This window comes from Pungitius pungitius, chromosome 7, assembly GCF_949316345.1.
Source record: "Pungitius pungitius chromosome 7, fPunPun2.1, whole genome shotgun sequence".
NCBI lineage: Eukaryota > Metazoa > Chordata > Actinopteri > Perciformes > Gasterosteidae > Pungitius > Pungitius pungitius.
In genome coordinates this window covers 9,363,838-9,384,726 of record NC_084906.1, presented here as the reverse complement: position 1 = coordinate 9,384,726, position 20,889 = coordinate 9,363,838, and the positions used below count along the sequence as shown (strand labels likewise).

Below are 20,889 nucleotides of genomic sequence, written 5' to 3'. Positions count from 1 at the left end.
ATTGCTCGCTGGAAAAGTACAAGTTACCCACAGTCACAGTTGTCATGTCAACAGCCCTTAACAAAGGACAACACATTTGATTAATTTGTATTTATTAATATCAATATAACACTAAACACTTTTCCTATATAAAACAGATTACAAAAATAAAATATATTTTGGGAAAATAAACTATGAAATTATAAGTGCACCAACAACACAAACCAGTCAGTTGAAATGTTTGTGTTTGTAAACCATTTTTCTGAATTCATTGGCTCTTCATTTTCAGATTCTGTAACAAGATCTGACTCTGAGTCACTAGTACCGGGATCGTATACCAGAAATCAGCTCAGTCTCCCTCATCGTCACTTAATGATTCTTTGTGTAAAGGGAGTCAGAATGCGCAGAACACCCCTCAGTTGCTGATTTCTCTAGTCAACATCTTAATTACAATTTCAAATCATTTTATTTTATTTTGTTCAACCCAAAATGAAATTTAAGCCTGAGGGAGCTTTACAGTCTGTAGACATGCAACATCCCAAAACCATCACATGGGCACAGGTAAAACTCTCTTCAAATGGACGAAACCTAAGGAAGAACAGCGGAGGAGTAGGTGTGTACAGAAAGAACAACTTAAAGATGTACAGTACGTTCAATTCCTACGACAGAAATTATTCAAATATTCTGAGTAGTACGCCAGGTGTAAGACAGGACAAATGCAGGGACAACCTCCCTCAGATGTAACCTCCATCCACAGGAACCTGTGAGGTGGGAAGAACAAAGACTTTAGGGAAAAGGCAAAGTGTGTAATTTGGGTTTATAATAAAAAAGTGACAAAATAATAATAATGATAACAGCAGCATGCTTTGAGAACCCTTATTTATAGATTGTTTACTTATGACATTATAAACAAGATAACAATTCATCTGCAACTTATGGCATTTCTGGAGTAACATTTCCAGGTATATTACACAGTACCATACTTTACAATGTTGCTTTAAGCATGCAGTAACTTATAATGTGTGTCAAGTTCTCACTTTTGTGAGGTTCAAAAACTGCAGCTCCCCACTTGAAAGGGCAGCTTGCACGGAGTATACACTGGGTTCCACTAAAAAAAAACAAGAATCGGACTTTCTTTTTTTTTTTGCTTTCTTGCTTTTTATTCTTAAAAAATCGTCCAGGTCAAACCAGGTGAAAAACCTTACAAACACAAAATAAAAGGTCAAGAAATATACCCAAAAAACCATAATCAACTCACATACCCAACATCACATACTTAATTTGAATCTATTGGAAATTAACCTAAAGTGAGTAGAAGCAAACCTGTGTCAAAAGTACCCCAAAACAACATAAATACATTTTTAACACTATTTAATGGTGATCTTTACCCTACAAATATTTGCAGCTTTTAACCCAAGTTAATACACACAATTTGTCCAATCACTTTCAGCTTGAACTCTCAAACCACACATTTCAATAAGTATATAGCATTTCTCTTGTACTTGACGCCGAGAATTGATAATGATAATCTCTATCAGTAAAAAGCTCACCGGCTCCTTCTCCAGTCTTTGCAAGCTTCTTTTCCTGCAGTCTCTTTCCTCCCAGCTCTCCTCTGTCGTTTTCCACTCTGCTTGCTTTTCACTGCCCTGTGTGTGATTGCCTTTGACTCACTCTAATTAGTTGGAATGCTTCAAGCATTCCAAGTATTGTTCTTCTAATTAGTTGGAATGCTTCAAAAATTCCAAGTATTGTTCTTCTAATCTTTATTCAACTTATTAGTTGGAATGCTTCAAGCATTCCAAGTATTGTTCTTCTAATTAGTTGGAATGCTTGAAGCATTCCAAGTATTGTTCTTTGAATCTTTATTCAACTTATTATATTTCTTCCGCGCCCCCTTTCAACTCCTTCACACTTTCAGCTATTTAAACCGTTCAAATATTAAAATGTTCAGCTCATTCAGGAGAGGTCTGCTATGACTTTTCAGCTTTTTAGCTCTTATAATTGAATTAATATAAATTAAAAACATCAAACTTTTTAACATGGTTTCCAATGGATTAAATTTTCAAATCCTCATAAAACTTGTTCAACTTTCAACTTTTTCAGCTTTTCCAATCTTTCAGCTAGAGACACCATTTAAACTTTAAAATGTTGCCACAAGTCTTAACAATTTCATTAAAAAAAACAGCTTGTTGATATCTATTATAGTTTTTTCATAATCACTAATTATGTTTCAGTAGTTTTGGGGTTTCTTTCGAATTTAGAGTGGAGTTTTCCGGATTGTCCCGCGATTTAGAGTGAGCGCCGTGTCAGGATTCAGTAAAAAAAAAAGAGGCACTTTTATCTTTACGGCCACAATATTCACTTTTCAGCCTTCATTTAAAAAGAAAACATTAGCCGTGCTTGTGCTGGTTGGACTCGTATAAGTTTGGAATCTCAGAGTTATTTACTTTTTGCGTGAGGAGCCTGATTGTGAGACAAAGTCTGCCCCGAGCCCCATAAGCTTCCATACAAATCTGGCGACATTTAAAAAAAAAAACACACAGCCGGTACACTTTTTGTAAACGGCTGTTTGAGCAGTTTTAGAACACACATAGAGACATAAAAACTACACTCATGCGTTTGGTAGGGTCTTGGGTCTCTCAAAATGTCATTATTTTTTGGCTACCCCATATAGTTTTGCTTCAGGAAGCATTTGTTTGAGGTGTGGATTTTGTCTAAATCTCTTCACTCTCTTCGCCGTGAGCTAATTAGCGACCAGCTGTTGATCGATGCCCATAAAGACGTAGCTCAGGGACGTGCAGGTTTAACCGTGGTTAGATAACTGTACGTATGGACGTGCAGGTTTAACCGTGGTTAGATAACAGTACGTATGGACGTGCGTGTCGTGAGTTGGGACGGAGACCCGGGATGAGCAGACCGTAAGTAATGTGGAGGCTGGACCGTAAGATATTTGAGACATGTGAGAGCCATAAGTACTAGAGTGCTAGCTAGCTATACTGCTAACGAGGCTACTCCCCGCTGGAGACTTAAACCGTGGGTGTGACGTTGTTCCTTCGGTGTTGTCATTAAGCTGCAGGCACGTGAGTTTATTTTCTTACGCGAGTGATACTATTAATAACCTTTTCGCGGACCGCAAGAAGGTCCGTAGGTTAATAAGCACGTCAAAAGGTACGGGGAGTGGCGTGACGTTGTTCCTTCGGGGATTGAGCTGCAGATACGTGAGTTTGTTTTCTTACGCGAATGACAGGAGATCGTTTGGTCTTTATTTTATGCAACAAAGCGTCAACTTGATATACTATTAATAACCTTCATCGGACCGCAAGAAGGTCCGTCAGTTAATAAGCACGTCAAAAGTTACGGTGGACCAGCCGGGGTTAGGGGGGAGGAGGGGGTCCGCTGGTGGGCGAAACTGCGCACTGAGGAGTGAACAATTGTAATCGAGATGGGGGCTGTAGTATTTGTGTGTGTCCACTAACATTTAATTGTCCAAGTGAAACACGTAGTACTTATTTTAGTCATTGGCGCTGTATGCGTCCATCTTTATTTCACAAAACCGCGCATCTCTATGACATCATCAAGACATGACAGTTAACTTATCCGGAGGTAACCAGGGGCGTTTTTGATGGGATCGCCACAAAGCTCTTGGTAATTTCTACACTATTTGCAAAATGTTTTTATATTTTATTTTGACTTGTTGCCAGGATCTTCTCCTGTCTTGTTTATTCTGTGCACATGGGCAGGTGCCACTGTGTATGGTAGGTTGTGTCATCAGTGTATTAATGGGTGAGAGATGTCATCTAGTATTAAAGCGCTTTGAGCAGTCAAAAGACTAGAAAAGCGGTGTACAAGTCCATTTACCAAGTTCATTTAGTTTGAATGAAAAAGATTCAGCAATGTTTAGAAGTAATTTAAGCATTTATTAGTTCTGTATTTTGTCAAATTCATAGAAGCTTCCCCCATTTCTGTTTTTTCCAATTCTTTCAAGTTCATTTCAGCTTTTCTCATTTATGTATTTCAGCTTTCTCTATTCTTTCAGCAATGTTTAGAATAATTTCAGCGTGTTGTATTTTAAGCATCTTTTTGAAATTAATTTCAGCTTTTATTATTTCTGTGATTTCAAATTCATAGAAGCTTCTCCCATTTCAGTTTTTTTGCAATTGTTTCAAGTTCATTTCAGCTTTTCTCATTTCTGTATTTTCAGCCATTTTTAAATGTATTTCAGCTTGTTTCATTTCTGTACTTTAAGCAACTTTTTGAAATTAATTTCAGCTTTTTGCATTCCAACGCATTTTCAGCAGGAAATGCATTTTCTAGTTCAATTTTTTAATCTTCTATTTCTTCCGCGCCCCCTTTCAACTCCTTCACACTTTCAGCTATTCAAACCATTCAAATATTAAAATGTTCAGCTCCTTCAGGAGAGGGGTGCTATGACTCTTCAGCTTTTTAGCTCTTATAATTGAATTAATATAAATTAAAAACATCAGCCTTTTTTAACATGGTTTCCAATGGATTATATTTTCAAATCCTCTCAAAACATGTTCAACTTTCAACTTTTTCAGCTTTTCCAATCTTTCAGCTAGAGACACCATTTAAACTTTAAAATGTTGACACAAGTCTTAACAATTTTATAAAAAAAACCACTTGTTGATATCTATTATACTTTTTTCATAATCACTTATTATGTTTCACTAGTTTTGGGGTCCTTTTCGAATTTAGAGTGGGCGCTAGAGTGAGGACAAAGTCGGAAGACAAGAGAGGGTCCATGTTTTGTAAACTGCTGGTAGAGCAGTTTTATAACACATAGAGACATAAAAACTAGACTCAAACGTTCGGTAGAGTCTTGTGTCTCTCAAAATGTCATTATTTTTTGGCTACTCCAAATAGTTTTGCTCCAGGAAGCATTTGTTTGAGGTGTGGATTTTCTGCAGTAAATCACTGCCTGTCTGTGAGCAGCTTCTCCGTCGCCATGGATACTCCACTCTGTCAGTTGGTCTCACCCAGCTGAACCATAACGGCTGATTAGTGTCGTCACGTGACACAGCTATTCTTTCAACCAGGGTTCGTACAGTCATGGAAAAAAATAACAATACGGACATATTTCTTTATATACAGCCCCTGAGATTACTTTGGGATGTCAATCTGAAGTTCCACACCCAATAGCGCCCCTGAACTTGGCCATAGGTCCGGCCAATCATTGACCAGGAAGTTGGTGTGCAGGCGAACGTAGAGAGCGGAGGGGGCGGGACGAGGGAGAGACTAAGAGCGACGAGCAATGGCGGATACGATGGCAGATGCGTCTGCTAATCGCAAGTTTAGCTTCAAGTTAAGTTCAGGGTCCGTGTCGAGGAAGAATGACATGGACGTGCGTGTCGTGAGTGGGGACGGTGACCCGGGATGAGCAGACCGTAAGTAATGTGCAGGCAGGACGGTTAGATATTTGGGACATGGGAGAGCGATAAGTGCTAGCTAGCTATACTGCTAACGAGGCTACTCCCGGTATGCTGGGGTGTGACGTTGTTCCTTCGGTGTTGTCATTAAGCTGCAGGCACGTGAGTTTATTTTCTTACGCGAGTGATACTATTAATAACCTTTTCACGGACCGCAAGAAGGTCCGTAGGTTAATACGCACGTCAAAAGTTACGGGGGAGGGGCGTGACGTCGTTCTTTCGGTGATTGAGCTGCAGGCACGTGAGTTTATTTTCTTACGCCGTGTGATACTATTAATAAACTTTTCGCGGACCGCAAGAAGGTCCGTCGGTTAATAAGCACGTCGAAAGTTACGGGGGACCCCGGACGAGCAGACCGTAAGTAATGTGGAGGCAGGACGGTTAGGTATTTCAAACATGGGAGAGAGATGAGTGCTAGCTAGCTAAACTGCTAACGAGGCTACTCCCCGTATGCTGGACTTAAACCAGGGGCGAGACGTTCCTTCGGTGTTGTTATTAAGCTGCTGGCGGAGCCCGGGAAGTACACCTGTGATTGAGGAAGCGCGACGGTAGGATGTTAGCCGCTAGTTAAGTGTTTAGCTGACTTTAGGAACTTTATTAGCTCGTCTCCAACGCTGAAGGCTTCACCGCGCCAGCGAATAACGACAGCCAGCCGCCTCACCTCTACAGCCCGTGATGTGCCAGCAGCACGCATGCTATCTCTCCCTCCCTCTCCCATGCCACTACCCGACGTGAGTAATATCTTGCCACACGTGAATCCACCTTGTCCACGAACAGCAACGTGATCAGCTGATCGTGGCTCCTTTTTTAACTGAACAGGTAAAACCGTGAACTGCAAGTGGACATAATACTGAGGGAGCAGTGTGAATAATAAAATTGGACTTTATTGTACACAAGGACGTCTACGTTATGGGTAGTTTTGAATGCTGTGATTACATGTTTGCTGCATTCAGTGTTACAGTACAGTGTTAAGCTTGGCCTGTCGTTTACTGCATCTATGGCTATATGTTGCTAATGACATTACCACGCAGTGGAATGAATGCACGTTGTTACAGGGAATTTATTTGTTTTGTTCTGGTTACTGAGCCCCCTTCAGTTAGAATAACTCCCCCTTGAGTAAGACTGGTGTTTCCCTGTTAAAGCATGGTCATGAACAAGGGGATATGTTTCAGTATGAAATAATTGTTCTAAACTCCAATTAAATCCTACATTGAATATAACTTTCTATATGGTTGGTTCGACCTGCTACATAACTATACTATAACGAGTCTTCATACGTTTTTAATGTGGTGTCAGAGACTGATGTTGTTCACCGGTTACGTCTGTTTGAGGACAGAGTTTAGATTTATAACTAGTACTAAACCTTCTATTACTACAGAGAATGTATTTTTTAATTCTCAGCTTTTCCTATTTCTATTATTTCAGCAACGTTTAAATTAATTTCAGCTTTTATTATTTCTGTGTTTTCAATTCATAGAAGCTTCTCCCATTTTAGTTTTTTTGCAATTGTTTCAAGTTTATTTCAGCTTTTCTCATTTCTGTATTTTCAGCCATTTTTAAATGTATTTCAGCTTTTTCTATTCTTTCAGCAATGTTTAGAATAATTTCAGCTTGTTTCATTTCTGTACTTTAAGCAACTTTTTGCATTCCAACGCATTTTCAGCAGGAAATGCATTTTCTAGTTTCGAAATCATCTCCACCTGCCAGCCTGGGAGACACAGCCAAGCCCCGCCTCTCAGCCAGAGAGGGGCTCGGTCTAAAGCTCAACAATGTGTGGCTAGCTTGTTTACAGGCCACAACTTGTTGAATTCAGCTGCGATCTGTGTTTAGGCCGCGTTGCTTTGAAAACGTGTATTTTTACTTTGTATTATTATTTTGGTAAATTGGAACGTCTCTCGGTTACGTATGCGTAAAGACGCTGTGGGAACGCCCCTGCGTGACCGCGTCATGCAGCACGTGTGAAACCTAACCAATGGCGATCTGGTACGTCGTAGCGGGGACGCCGGACCAGGGCGCTATAAAGGGACCCGAAGGGCAGGACCATTCATCTCTGAAAGGCCGAATCGAGTGCCACGGGCAGGCCGGGAGTATGGCAGAACGTTTACGCAGCGTCTCGTTCCCTTCAGCGTAACCGAGAGACGTTCCCTATCAGGGAACTCAAGCTGTAAAGACTCTGTGGGAACACTTATACCCACTCACCATACGAGCAAGTGACCGTGGTGTGAAGTTTTAAAAACTCAACGAGAGCACCTGTGCTCAAGGCGAGGGTCAGTCCCCGACAGGAGGGCTTCTGCAGCCGCCATACCCCGATAGAATGGGCCCGGTCAGCCGAGATGCGGGCTGACCGGCCGATTCCATAAGCAAGTGTCATGGCCCTAACCATTCACTTGCTGCGGCTCTGTTATACGCCTGGTCCGACGTCAGGAACGGAGGACAGGGTGCCACAAAGGAAGAGAGATGCCCCAAAGGCAGACGGGAAGACCTGTGGAAAACATAGCAGGACCTCCAGTACTGAACCGACCGGGCAGTTAACTGCCCGCTTCTGGGTGGAGTCTCCAGTCCCCGGGCCTCGGCCCCTGCCTCGACAGGGTGTCTGCATGATCGCACCCCAGCCCGTGAGGGAAGCGTCCGTCGTGAGGATGACCTGACGACAGATCAGATCATATGGAGGCACCTTGGGTTAGAAACCCAAGGGTGCCTCCATATGACCAGGGCCCTCATGGAAGGTCTGAGTGACTTTGAACAGGCGGTGCTGGTCTTGAGCCACCACTGCAAGGGTCTCAAGTGTAACAGGCCGCGAGGGATCACATTGGATGCCGCTGCCAGGAGACCTAAAAGTCTCTGAAACTGTTTCACAGTGAGTGGCTGGCCTAGCCTAGCCTGCTGAACAGCAGAGAGGATCGAAACTACCCGAGAGGGAGACAGGTGTGCCCGCATCGTGGTCGAATGCCAAATTACGCCTAGGAAGGTGGTCCTACGTGCTGGGGACAGCACGCTTTTCCTGGTGTTGAGTCTCAGCCCCAGACGGTTGATGTGAGCGAGCACAACATCACGGTGTTGGGCCGCCAAGCGCTCGGGGGGCGCTAAAATCAAGTCGTCATCCAAGTAGTTCAAATACGGATGCCCTGGAGACGCAATGGCGCCAGAGCGCATTTGGTGAACGAGAGGGGCTAGGCCAAAAGGAAGGGAGGATGGGAATATGAAAGTAAGCGTTCTCAAGATGTACCATGACAAACCAATCAGGCTTGAAACACACCCATGTTCATATTTAATCACAAGAATAATATCACTGGTAAAAACTGGTACAAAGGTATTGAACATAATGTATTTTTTGTCAACAAAAACGTTAAAGACTTCTCAGAGCAAGGCACACTTTTCTCACGGCTCACGGCGTACAGTAGCTTTACCAATATTCTCCGCATCACCAAAGGAAACTGCCGTTTGCGAAAAAACGTAATACTACACAAAGAATGTGCTCCGATGTGAGAGCATGCCCACAATGGGGGACGTTAGTTAAATGAGGACGGGTGAGGTTATGTACATTGTAGTGGCCAGTTGTCCTACCTATCCTTGATCAAAGGGCCACTGATGCACCTAGTTTGACTTCTTTTACGCAGAAAGAGTGTTGTCCAGGCGGTGTTTTCTTGTTGTTTCTTGTTTATTTTTAACCGAAATATCACCAAAAACATAACAAAGTGAGCTGCTTTCCTATGTAGTTCCTATACACTGTTAACTGTTTTACCTGTTTCACTGCTGTAACTGGTAAAAACGTATTCGTCACCCCGGTGCATGCTGGTCCCACCTGGCTATGCCCTTAAGTAACCTCCAGGTGCCCACCGCATTACCCAATTAGTGATCCAATTACCAAATTAGTGATCCAGCTACCCAAACAATCAAGAAAAATATATTTAAAGAATATATAACTAAATTATAGCTCCTACATATATATTTGATGGGTTGTGAAGAAAAACAATACCGTTCAAACAACTAGTTATCTGGAAATGACAATATATCTAATCGGGGCCTCAATATTCTCTCTTTAACACCCTGCAAAGTAATAGCGCTTCTTCATCAACAGGATCGTCCAGAAAAGGACGTGCCATGTTTGAGAATATAGTCTTTAATGTAACAGGATCTTATTTTGTTCATATGTGGAAACTGCGCTAAAATCCGCCTGATTCAGAGTATGAATGAATGAGGAACTAGAGATGAGCGAGTACAGCATTATCTGTATCTGTTGAACCATATGAATTATCTGTATCCGTATCCGTACTCGGACTGGGCGGGGCCTAACCCGGAAGTAGGAAGGATTTACCCCGTAAATTGTCGGGTTAAGCCTTTCTGCGGTTAAAACAGCATTCCTTCTTAATTCTTATCACTGATGATCATGAGAGAGAGAGGGGAAGTGTGTGTGTGGCTTAATTTGTAATATCAATATTTAGTTATTCAACACAACTAGTCAACGTCAGACACTGAGTGCGTGAAGAGAGCCAGCAGACGATAAAAAAAAACTGATGAGAGAGAGAGGGAGACAGAGAGAGAGACAGACAGACAGAGACAGAGGGAGAGAGAGGTCAGTGCGTGAAGTAAAAGAAAAAAAACTGGTTAGAGCCGACTGAAAAAAAAAAACTCCGACAGGCAGAGACGCAACGCCAGTCGCATTCTTAAGCACCACGTTTCAACAAGCCCCACGTTTACCTGAACTCTACTAGTTAAGAACAACAAACCGAAGTTAAAAAAAATAAAGGCGAAGAAATCGTTTAAATTTATCGGGAAAGACCCGCGAACCTGGTGACTGAGGAAGGGAGAGAGGAGTTATGTGTATGTGTGAGCCGAGCGGGACACAGCAACACAAACAGTGTGTGTGTAGGAGAGGGGCGCTGTGACTACCAGCCAATCACAGAACGCAGACACAGACAGCTACCCAATGAGGACTTTTATTCAATCCGAGCACAGATATTGACTTGTATTACTCGTATAATACTCGTACTCGGCAAAAGTGCTTTATCCGTAACGGATACTCGTTTCAGCCGAGTATCCGGCTCATCTCTATGAGGAACAGACATGGGCAAAGAACAGCCCCCGTACGGCAGGACGTAACGGCGGTATTAAGTGTCATGATTACATCATCCACGAACCCAGAACGCTTGTCTACTGTTGGGGCAGCAGTGGTTCTTGTGCACCAATACGCACCACAACCACTATTTTATGCTCCAGCGGGTTTGCACTTCCGTGGTTTAGTTCAACTGTCTCAGTTTAGGTAACTGTTAGCAGGGTTAGGTTTAGAGACTGATCTGCGTGGACAGTCCATTAGGGTAGTCGTCTCCGAACACGTCTAAATCATAAACTCCTTGCAGCGTTCTTAAGCCTCACACATTGACCGCGAGACACGCGCACTTCAACCTGTTCACACGCCACATCTTGAGAAGACGGTATTAAACCGTCTCGACCACCGTACGTCTGTTACTAAGCAACAGACGCGCAGGCCGCCAAACACATGCGGCAGATGGAGGCTTTTGATAGAACTGCTCCGTGTAAGTGAAGGATGTGGCAGCACAGAGCAGGTGGAGGAAAACTGGGGAGACACAAGAGAAAAAAACTGGTCATAAAACTCAAAAATAAAGAGGAGAGAAAAGGAAAGAAAATACTGTTCAATATAAAGTGGGGGTCCAGTTGAGACTGGCTGGGGTATGATCCAGCCCAAAAAATAATTGTTGGATAATTAAGGGGGGTGTCTTTTGTTAAGACAAGCAATTTCACAGTGGAGACAATAAAGGACAACAAAGTTTCCGTTGGCCAAGTCAAAGCGAGTAAAGAGACAAAGACAACAAAGTGTTGCGTTTAGGTCCCTGGCCCTCATGAAGTTGGCAGAGCTCTACACCCTTTTGTTAAATTGCCTTGCAAATAAATGCTTTACTACTACTTAAAATCCAAATCCCTTCATGTAATTTTTTCACATTCATTTCTCACTCATTTATAGGGAAATGTATATATTTACAAATGTGTATATATATATATAGAGACCGATCTGTATCTGTGTGTGTGTGTGTGTGTGTATGTATATATATATATATATATTTGTTCCCGGCCCCTCTGTCAAATTTTAGAACGATCCAAAGACTCTTACTCGGCCGACGAACGAATCGCCTCCCGACGTGTCTTCGGATCAACGATTCGTTTGTCTGCCGAGTAAGGGTCTTTGGATCGTTGTTCACGTGACCTGCATAGGCTCAGCACTGGTAGCGAGAGGGAACTGAAAGGATTCGTTCGTTGGCCAACTAGGTCTATGTACAGGGCTTTGGATCGTTGTTCACGTGACCTGCATTTTTTTGTAGAGAAAACTGTTACCTCATTCCCTTTTGCGTGACCGCTGTTTTTAGTATAGAAAGATGTGAATTATATTGGTCACAAGTCATAGTGACCGGTTTTGTTGTTTTCACATTACATTTACACTTACAGTTTAGTGCAGCACAATTGTTTGCTGTGATAATTAAATGCCAGTGTTTTATTATATGGAAAATTCAGTGTAAGACACTTAATTAGGTCTGTGAACTTTGTGTGACATTGTCGGAGTAAGTGCAGTAACTTCACAAGTTCACACCAATTGAAAGATTAGGTTACGCATGTAGGCCCTTCTGCACTTCATGTTGGTGCCAAATAAGGGTGGATCTGGCTTTGAAGTACAGCTGTCAGTCATGGCTGTCTCCAAAGGAACCATGGCTCTTCCCCGCCCTCCCCACAGTTTTGCACTAGGTGACTCGCAAGCTGAGGAGACCTCAGACAAATTGAAATAGGTTAAGAGAATGAGCACTAGAAAAAGGAGTGATCTTTGGTTTCATTTTGAAAATGTATCCTCTACGAAAGCGAAATGCCAAGTTTGCAAAAAACTTTTATCCATTCAAGGAGGAAGCACCTCAAACTTGAGGAGGCACCTTAAATGTGCACATCCAACTGTTCTCTTAGCACAAATTAGAGGAGACGTGATCATGTTTCTGCGGCAGCAGGAGCTGTTTCTACCAGCAGCACCTCTTCAACTGGGCCTGCAACTGGTACGTTGACCATGTCCACAGCATCCACTATTCCAGCAGCACTTACCACCACCCAAGCAGCAGTTAGGCCACGGAGGCCACAACAGCAAACCTCAATGGGCAGTTTTGTTACATGGCCAATGGTTCCATTGAGACAGAGGGGAAGTGTACGGTGGCCGAGAAGGTTCAGACAAATACAAAAGCAACAACACAACCGCAAACGCCACAACACAACACGAACGCCGCAACACGAAAATACAAAAGCCACATCACAACCGCAAATGCCGCAACGCAACACGAACGGCGCAACACAACACGAAAGCGAAAACGGAAGTAGCTGCCCACGGGAGCGAGCGTATTTTGGAGGAACGCCCACGGGAGCGAGCGTATTTTGGAGGAACGGAGCTGGAGGATGCCAGATCGTTTAAGAAGTAAGTGAAACATGATTCCTTACTTTAACTGTAGCCGCAAGGAATCATGTTTCACTTACTTCTTAAACAATCTGGCATCCTCCAGCTCCGGTGTTACGTGCCGACTGGGTTTTTGAACCTACTGGTTTGGCTACGCGTGCGTGTTTGTTTTGCCCCGACAGCGGCAGATGTTGTCTGCCTCGGCCACCTGATCCGTCACACAGTCGCAAACATATTTCTGAAAATGTTCAAAATGTATCCCATATCCAATGCAGCGGTTATGATTGTATAAGTGAGCACTACATCACTGCTACGTATAAAGAAATAAATAAAAGAACATACGTTTATTAAAAGATCGCCACAACCTGGATTCGAACTCGCAGTCGAGCAAAATAGCAAAACTTTATAAGACGGCGGCGCTACGCCGTCGGCCAACCGAGCTGTCAAATGCCGCTACTGATTTCACTACTTATCATGAAATTGCAAATCGTCAGTGGCAAGAACATCTTTTGGTTCAGGGTGAGCCAAGACAACTGGTTTTTGGTGGCGTAGCGTGAAATACATAGTTCTGTCAGGTTTTCTAGCACATTGCCCAAGTAGGATTACTCTCTTAATAACATCTAAACGCGTAGCCAAACCAGTAGGTTCAAAAACCAGTAGGCACGTAACAACGGAGCTGGAGGATGCCAGATTGTTTAAGAAGTAAGTGAAACATGATTCCTTGCGGCTACAGTTAAAGTAAGGAATCATGTTTCACTTACTTCTTAAACGATCTGGCATCCTCCAGCTCCGTTCCTCCAAAATACGCTCGCTCCCGTGGGCGTTCCTCCAAAATACGCTCGCTCCCGTGGGCAGCTACTTCCGTTTTCGCTTTCGCGTTGCGTTGCGGCGTTCGTGTTGCGTTGTGGCATTTGCGGTTGTGATGTGGCTTTTGTATTTTCGTGTTGCGGCGTTCGTGTTGTGTTGTGGCATTTGCAGTTGTGATGTGCCTTTTGTATTTTGTGTTGTGGCGTTCGTGTTGCGTTTTGGCATTTGCGGTTGTGTTGTTGCTTTTGTATTTGTCTGAACCTTCTCGGCCACCGTAGAAGTGTGTCCGGGAGCAGGGCGACGTGAGCGGGCTGATAAAACCCTGGCTCCCGGCTCCAATACTCTCTAAGTACGTGTACGAGTGTTTGAATGAAGCACACCTGGAACTATAACCAGTTATTTATATATGAGGGAGGCCGAGCTGATTTTAGGTATACCATCCCGATTCAATTGACTCAGAGCCAGATCTTGTTACAGAATCTGAAAATGAAGTTCCAATGATTCAGAAAAATGGTCTACAAACACAGAATTCTAAACTAACTTGTTAATGTTGTTGCTGCACTTATAATTTCATAGTTTATTTTCACAAAATATATTTTATTTTTGTATAGGAAAAGTGTTAATAGTGTTAAATTAATAAATACAAATTAATCTAATGTGTTTTACTAAATGCTAAATTTGCACTTTAATTTTAATTAAATTTTAAAGTTTTTAAATAAAATAAACACAGAAATGTTTATGGATGAATGACTCTGCTCAATCTTTAAACAGACACACAATGGCAATACACATGTTAATGGGGCTTGCTTTGGATTCAGTATCAATACATCCATCTTCAAACCACTTATGCTGTACTCAGGGTCGCGGGGGGGGCTGGAGTCTATCTCAGCCAACCTCGGGCGAGAGATGGGGTACACCCTGGATCGCTCGCCATCCAATCGCAGGACAACACTGAGACAAACAACCATTTTTCTGAATCATTGGAACTCCTTTAGGGCTGCAACAACGAATCGATGAAATCGATTAGAATCGATTATTAAAAACGAATTTCATTATCGATTCGTTGTGTCGCGCGACTATTATGTTTGAGTTTTAAAAGAAAGTTGCGCGCGCCGCGCAGAGCTGAGAAAAAAAAGTTGAGCGCTCGCGCAGCAGAACATCGGAGAGACCCGTACTACTGTTCTGAAACATGCGGAGGAAGAGAAGCCAATGCGATCTAAATATTTCACACTGAAATGGGGGGTGCGGGTCCTAGCGGGCAACGGGGGGGGGGGGGGGGGGGGTGCTGCGGTTTTCTTTGCAGCGCCAGTAGTTTTACGTTCTAATCGCCGCGCTCGACTTCAAGGTGTAACCTTTATTATTGTTCGGTCTGAAACAGCGCGCCCAGTGACGGGTGGTGCAGCAATATTGATGTCCGGGTGGAAATCAGGAGAAAGGTCGGTCCATCAGTTTTCGGGAGGGGGCTTTGAAATTCGGGAGGGTTGACATGTCTCATTGTAAGATATGCAAAAGCGACATGGCCTGGCACGGGAGCACCACGGGGATGATTCATGATTTTGTGCCTAATATATTTAATTTGGCGGCTGTAAAGTATACATCATGCAATGTGTGTATGTTTTTTGTGTTAGTCCATTTTATTTGTTTACTTAGGGATGTTCAAGGAGCAATCTGTTAGTGCAAAAGATATTTAAGAAGTGCACAGTCAGTTCTATTTTTCAATAAAGGGTTGGAAATTAATGTTTTTACATTTTTTATTTTTTTATCCGATTCATCGATTAATCGAACAAATAATCGACAGATGAATCGATTATTAAAATAATCGTTAGTTGCAGCTCTAAACTCCTTTAGGGAAAAGGTTTGCCTTTTCCCTAAAGGCTTTGTTATTGTTGTTTGTCATTTGGGTTCATGAAGTCAGTAATAATAAAATGACTTATACTAATGATAACAGCAGCAGGTGTGTTAGAACCCTTTTTTTATAGATTGTTTACTTATGACATAAATAAGATAACAATTTATCAGCAACTTATGGCATTTCTGGAGTAACATTTGCAGGTATATTACACAGTATCATACTTTGCACGTTACTGCATGCCTAAAGAAACATTGTAATGTTTGGGCCAGTTTGTTTACAGGCCACAACTTGTTGAATTCAGCCCATGCAATTTGTGTTTAGGCCGCGTTGCTTTGAAAACGTGTATTTTGTATATGAAAATTGAACATAAATAATAGTATATGGGTACAGCAACTACCTAACGCATTAGCAACACCAAACACATGTTACTACTGCGTGAAAGTCAATACGGCACAGTATTAAAGAAAACTCGCATCTCAGTCATCTATCACTCTATTTTTATTGGCGGATAAAGAGATATCCGTCCCTAATATGTTTGCAAAAATACACTAAAACAAGATTAACATTAAGTTTTTTTCTTAAGTGTTAACATCAGCTGCTGCAGTACATTTTAAGAAGTCTCTGGAAAGTGTACAGTACATGAGAGCCTCCCCAACATCTAGTCATTATTTGATAAAGAGACTCTGTTTTTGTCTTTATTGTTTCTGGCAGGATCGGCCGTCTCTTCGAGGGAACGGAACCCATAGTGTTGGACAGTCTTAAGCAGCAATACTTCATTGATCGAGATGGTCACATGTTCCGTTACGTACTTAACTTTCTCCGGACCTCAAAACTCCTAATCCCAGATGACTTCAAAGTGAGTATCTAGAGTTGTGATCAGGTACTACCGCAGTTCATCTGAGCCGTCCCACAACAAAGGGAGACAACTGAACTGTCCTGGCTGTCAGGATAGGGATTTGAAATGTTGTCACACTAGAGCTACTGTTGTAACACTTATGCAAGATATCCTGAGAATGGCTTTGAGTAAGGTGCTTAAGTTACCCCTAAGACTAAAAACCTTACAGACACCCATCAGCATCATTACAATGCACCCCAAATGGGCACAACACCCTTTACCATCAAACAAGCTTTTGTTATATTATTATTTTTTCTTTACTGGGAAAGACTGTCCATATATTATGTATCAACGTTTTTCTAATAACTATCCCTTAAGATAAGTAACTTATATTTAACAGTTCATTTTGACTACTTTGATATTATGCAAAGTTTCTTCCTACTAATTCTTACCATGTTATGAGCGTTATGAACCTTTTGTGTTAAAATTCACAGTATTTAAAGTAATAGTGGAAAAACATTTGCACCAGGAAAACATTTTAGTCTACTTCAGAACTGGAAAGCTGCTGAATGATCCACATTAGAGATTTTAATTCAATTTCATTTTTTTCCATTTTTAATTGAATTCTGTAATTCCTATTCCTTCATCCTTCCTCCTTTCCTTCATTCTCATTCTTTTTTGGCACACAGAGCACAATTTCTTAATGTGAATACACCATGTTTTAAAAGCATCTGATGGAAATTTGTTTTTAGTTGTTGTAATTTCCAAAAGTTGTAGCAGAGCGTAAACGTTAAGTTGTATGTTTCTGGTCATATTTTTCTGGTCAAACGACTGTTCGTTAGTGAAAGCAAAACGTGTTGTATTAATGCTAGGTTCTCCGTATAAGTTGTTGAATACAGCTTCCCTTCTTGCTAAATGTATTGCTGTTTGTCTTGACACTCGTAGATCCATAGAACAATCCACTTTAGTTACGGAAAATAATGAAAATAACATGGTCGGAAAACTGTCTTGGTCCACTCTGCTACTGTCCCAACTAACTGCCGCTGTTACGTCTCTCTCTGTATTTGTCTAGGGGTTCCATGAGGGACGTAACAAAACAAAAAAAAAGATGTTAAACATGGAGAAATCACCTTCTCTACTCCCAGCTCTGACCGCACTTTACACTGAACTTCCAAAAGCATGACACAACACCCTTAGATTCTAACGTTGTCACAAAAGGGAAACAGAACGAATGTAAGTATTTATAGTTTTATTAATAGGTTTAATAAAACCTTAGGGTAGGACAGATCAGCTCATAACAAAACGGCAAACAAACAAATGGTAACCAAATCGTCAGGAGAGGGCCAGGCCAAAATGACAAACAAAACAAGGCTTCCTAAAGATTATGATGAGCTACCTTCCCTAACAAACAAAAGGCAGTCATCTTACCTCTCTCCCTGACTAATAGAAAAACAAGAGAAAAATTTAGTGAGGTAAACCTCCAAACAAAATGGCACCCAACTCCCTACACCATTTACACCGTTTGTGGTGAGACCAACTCCAGACAGGTCTCTACCATGAACACACAATCAATCAATCAATCAATCAATCAATCTCTTAATCTCTTTTCCAATGGGCCGCCCCGCTCAGGAACCTCCTCAGCCGGACTGACGCCTCACTCGGTCCCGGTTGTGCTCCCCCCTTCTCGGTTAAGCTTGAGGAGGAACTTCCTCAGCCTGTAGACCTCCTGCTGAGTGAAGTCTCCAGCTCCCTTCTTCATGCTGCCGTGTCGGGCAGAGCGAGCGAACTTCTCCACGTCGGAGAAGTAGTCCTCCAGCCTCAGTCCCCTCTCGTTCTTGGTGGCCAGCAGGAACTCCTTCACCTGCCCCACCCTGTACCTCCTGGAGACCGTCCCACCGGAGGAGACACTGATGGCGGAGCCCCACCCCGAAGAGGAGTCTGACTCCCCACCCTCCGCCTCCCCTCTGCTCGACGCCCCTCCCCTCTTTGCCTGAGAGCCTCCTCTACTGGCCCTCGTCTTTCTCTTCAGGTGGGGGACCTTAAAGCCCACCCTCCCCTCCTCCATCTCCTCCTCACTGTCGGAGACGCCCATCCCACCATCGAGCGACCCCCGAGCTCCTTTACAGTCGCTCTCACGACTCATCCCACTCGTCCCCTCTTTCACTCTGTCACACACGAGACTCGCCCACTGGGCTACATTCACTTCTCCATTCACGCCTACACTCACCCCCTCACCCACCTGACCGACCGGCTGGGCCACGCTCACCCCCTCACCCACCTGACCGACCGGCCAGGCCTCACCCATCCCCACACTCACCCCCTCACCCACCTGACCGACCGGCTGGGCCATACTCACTCCCTCACCCACCCCCTCACCCACCTGACCGACCGGCTGGGCCCCACTCACTCCCTCACCCACCTGACCGACTGGCCGGGCCTCACTCACCCCCTCACCCAACTCTCCAACAACCTCCTGGACTTCCCCAGCCCCCTCTTCCTCCCCGGCCCCCCCAGCACCCTCCCGGTTCTGGTCTTGAGAGGAGGACTTCACTGGACAACCCCTCGCCAGGTGTCCCTCTCCACCACACCGGAAACACCTCCCATCGTCCGATGTAGCGAACATCACGTATTCGAACCCCTCGATCCTCACCTTGATCACCAGGTTGAGAGCCTGGGTCTTGGTGAGGACCATGTGCTTCCGTGTTAGCCCTGTGAGGTCCATCTGTGCGTGCTGCACGCCGATCGGCTACAAACACGCACAAATTAAGACAGACAGAAACCAAAATCACACACACACACAACCACACATTCACACATTCACACTAAAAGATCCGAAATTAACCGAAATTACAGCTAGAAATCACAATCAAACAATTCACCTCACGCCACGCTCCGTTCACTCCGCACTCCTTCCACTGAGTGAGTGAGTGAGTGAGTGAGTGAGTGAGAGCTGTCTTCACGTGTACCCTTGTGACGTCAGTCTGTAACTTGTGTGTATTTAATACATTAACAAATGACAAAGACATATTTATAACAGTCAAGTTAGGCACACACATCTGATTAGTTGAACATGTAAATGTAACAAATATTATACCACAAATTTGGCTCCTACAGTTGTCGTAGAAATGAAAATGAGTGCATTTCAGTGTGAGCGCCCACCGGGCCCTGATCAAAGACGTTTTTCCAGAGGTCAGAGACGACGTATCCAATTCCCAGAATACTAGCGGGAACCAAGAATCCTCACACATCATTCGCTTCCCGCTCAACAACTACTGCCACTTCAACTCGGTGCAGGTACAAAACAGACTCTGGCTTCAAATTTCAAACATTTTGAACCAATGTTGGGATGAGAAAGTGGTGAATAAGGCTGCAAAATTCTGGTAGGAAGCTTTCCATAGGAATAAACTGCAAATTGTTGGGTAATTTATCTGTATTTACCTAGTCATATAACAACATTTTGTTTTGTCGTTACCAGACATGCATGCAAACATTTCTCATACAAATTTTAAAATTACATTTTTGACTCCATTTTTGAACATTGAACAAAAACATGAACATTAAGTGAAATAGTATATTCCCATCCCAATGATTAAAAATGACATTAACTGAGCTTCTCAAGCCTCTGGTTTTAGTGCCTTTCCCTGAATCTTTTCAGGTCGACGTCAGTGAGAGAAAAATAATTTGAGTTTTCAAAAGCTACCTACATCCTTTTCAAAGAACAAAAATCCATATATCTTTAAAATATAGTTAGGAATAAAGTTTTTATTGCCCAGCTCACGCTTTTAATAATCCAGGTCAGTGTTTCCCCTAATTTTACAGCTTGGGGTGTGCATACTAAAATGTTCGCCTAAGAGACGCCGTTATTTTCAAACGCGCACTCCCTATCCACTGGTGTGTGTGTGTGTGTGTGTGTATATATAGGAATATGAGAGAATCCTGGTGAAAATGAGTGCAGTCAATTTGTCGCCATCAGTTCAAGGTATAATTCATGCAATGGCTGTCACTAAGTGTGAACCAATGGAAGGCACCATAGTCCGAACTTTTTCACTACTTTTTCCAGAAAACGGTCTAAGAAATGCGTCGTCTAAATGTCTTGCTTGGGTTTGTGTGTGACTACAGGTGTTGGAGCGGTTACAGCAGAGAGGGTTCTGGATCACAGGTTCATGTGGCGGTGGAGTGGACTCTTCGCAGTTTAGTGAATACATTCTACGGAGGGAAAGCCAAGGAACCAGACACCGTTCTACCCTCATCCCAATAAAACAGGAATTCCAGAACTGAACAAACAGGAGTCTCCATTTTTGCAAATTTATGAGGGACTGATATCTCTTTCTGCCAATAAATATACTTGATAGATGGCTGAGATGCCAGTTTTCTTTAATACTGTGCCGTATTGGCTTTCACGCACTAGTATCCTAACAGTACATTTATTGCTCTGATGTTGTAGGGATTTGCAGGAAATCAAGACACATGTTATTTTATATTGCGGTATAATTCAGGAAATTTAATTAAGAAACAATTCATGGATGACAAT

The 20,889-nt window shown here is 42.9% G+C and overlaps 1 protein-coding gene across 6 annotated transcripts in view; it reads left to right on the top strand.

Moving 5' to 3' along the window:
- Nucleotides 1-20,594, top strand: part of LOC119217191 (uncharacterized) — a 28,448-nt gene extending 7,854 nt beyond the window's left edge. For 2 of the 6 annotated variants that reach the window (XR_009956696.1, XR_009956692.1), the window contains exon 4: nucleotides 16,235-16,643. Coding sequence is in view for 1 of the 6 variants with exons in the window: in XM_062563312.1 (XP_062419296.1) it covers nucleotides 16,235-16,285 (51 nt within the window). In the remaining 5 variants the exon portion in view is untranslated. Of the gene's footprint in view, nucleotides 1-16,234; nucleotides 16,644-17,430; nucleotides 17,984-19,545; nucleotides 19,803-20,477 lie in introns of those variants that run through there. The other 4 variants (XR_009956697.1, XR_009956699.1, XR_009956698.1 and 1 more) reach the window with 4 other exon arrangements.
- Nucleotides 20,595-20,889: the final 295 nt, after the last annotated feature.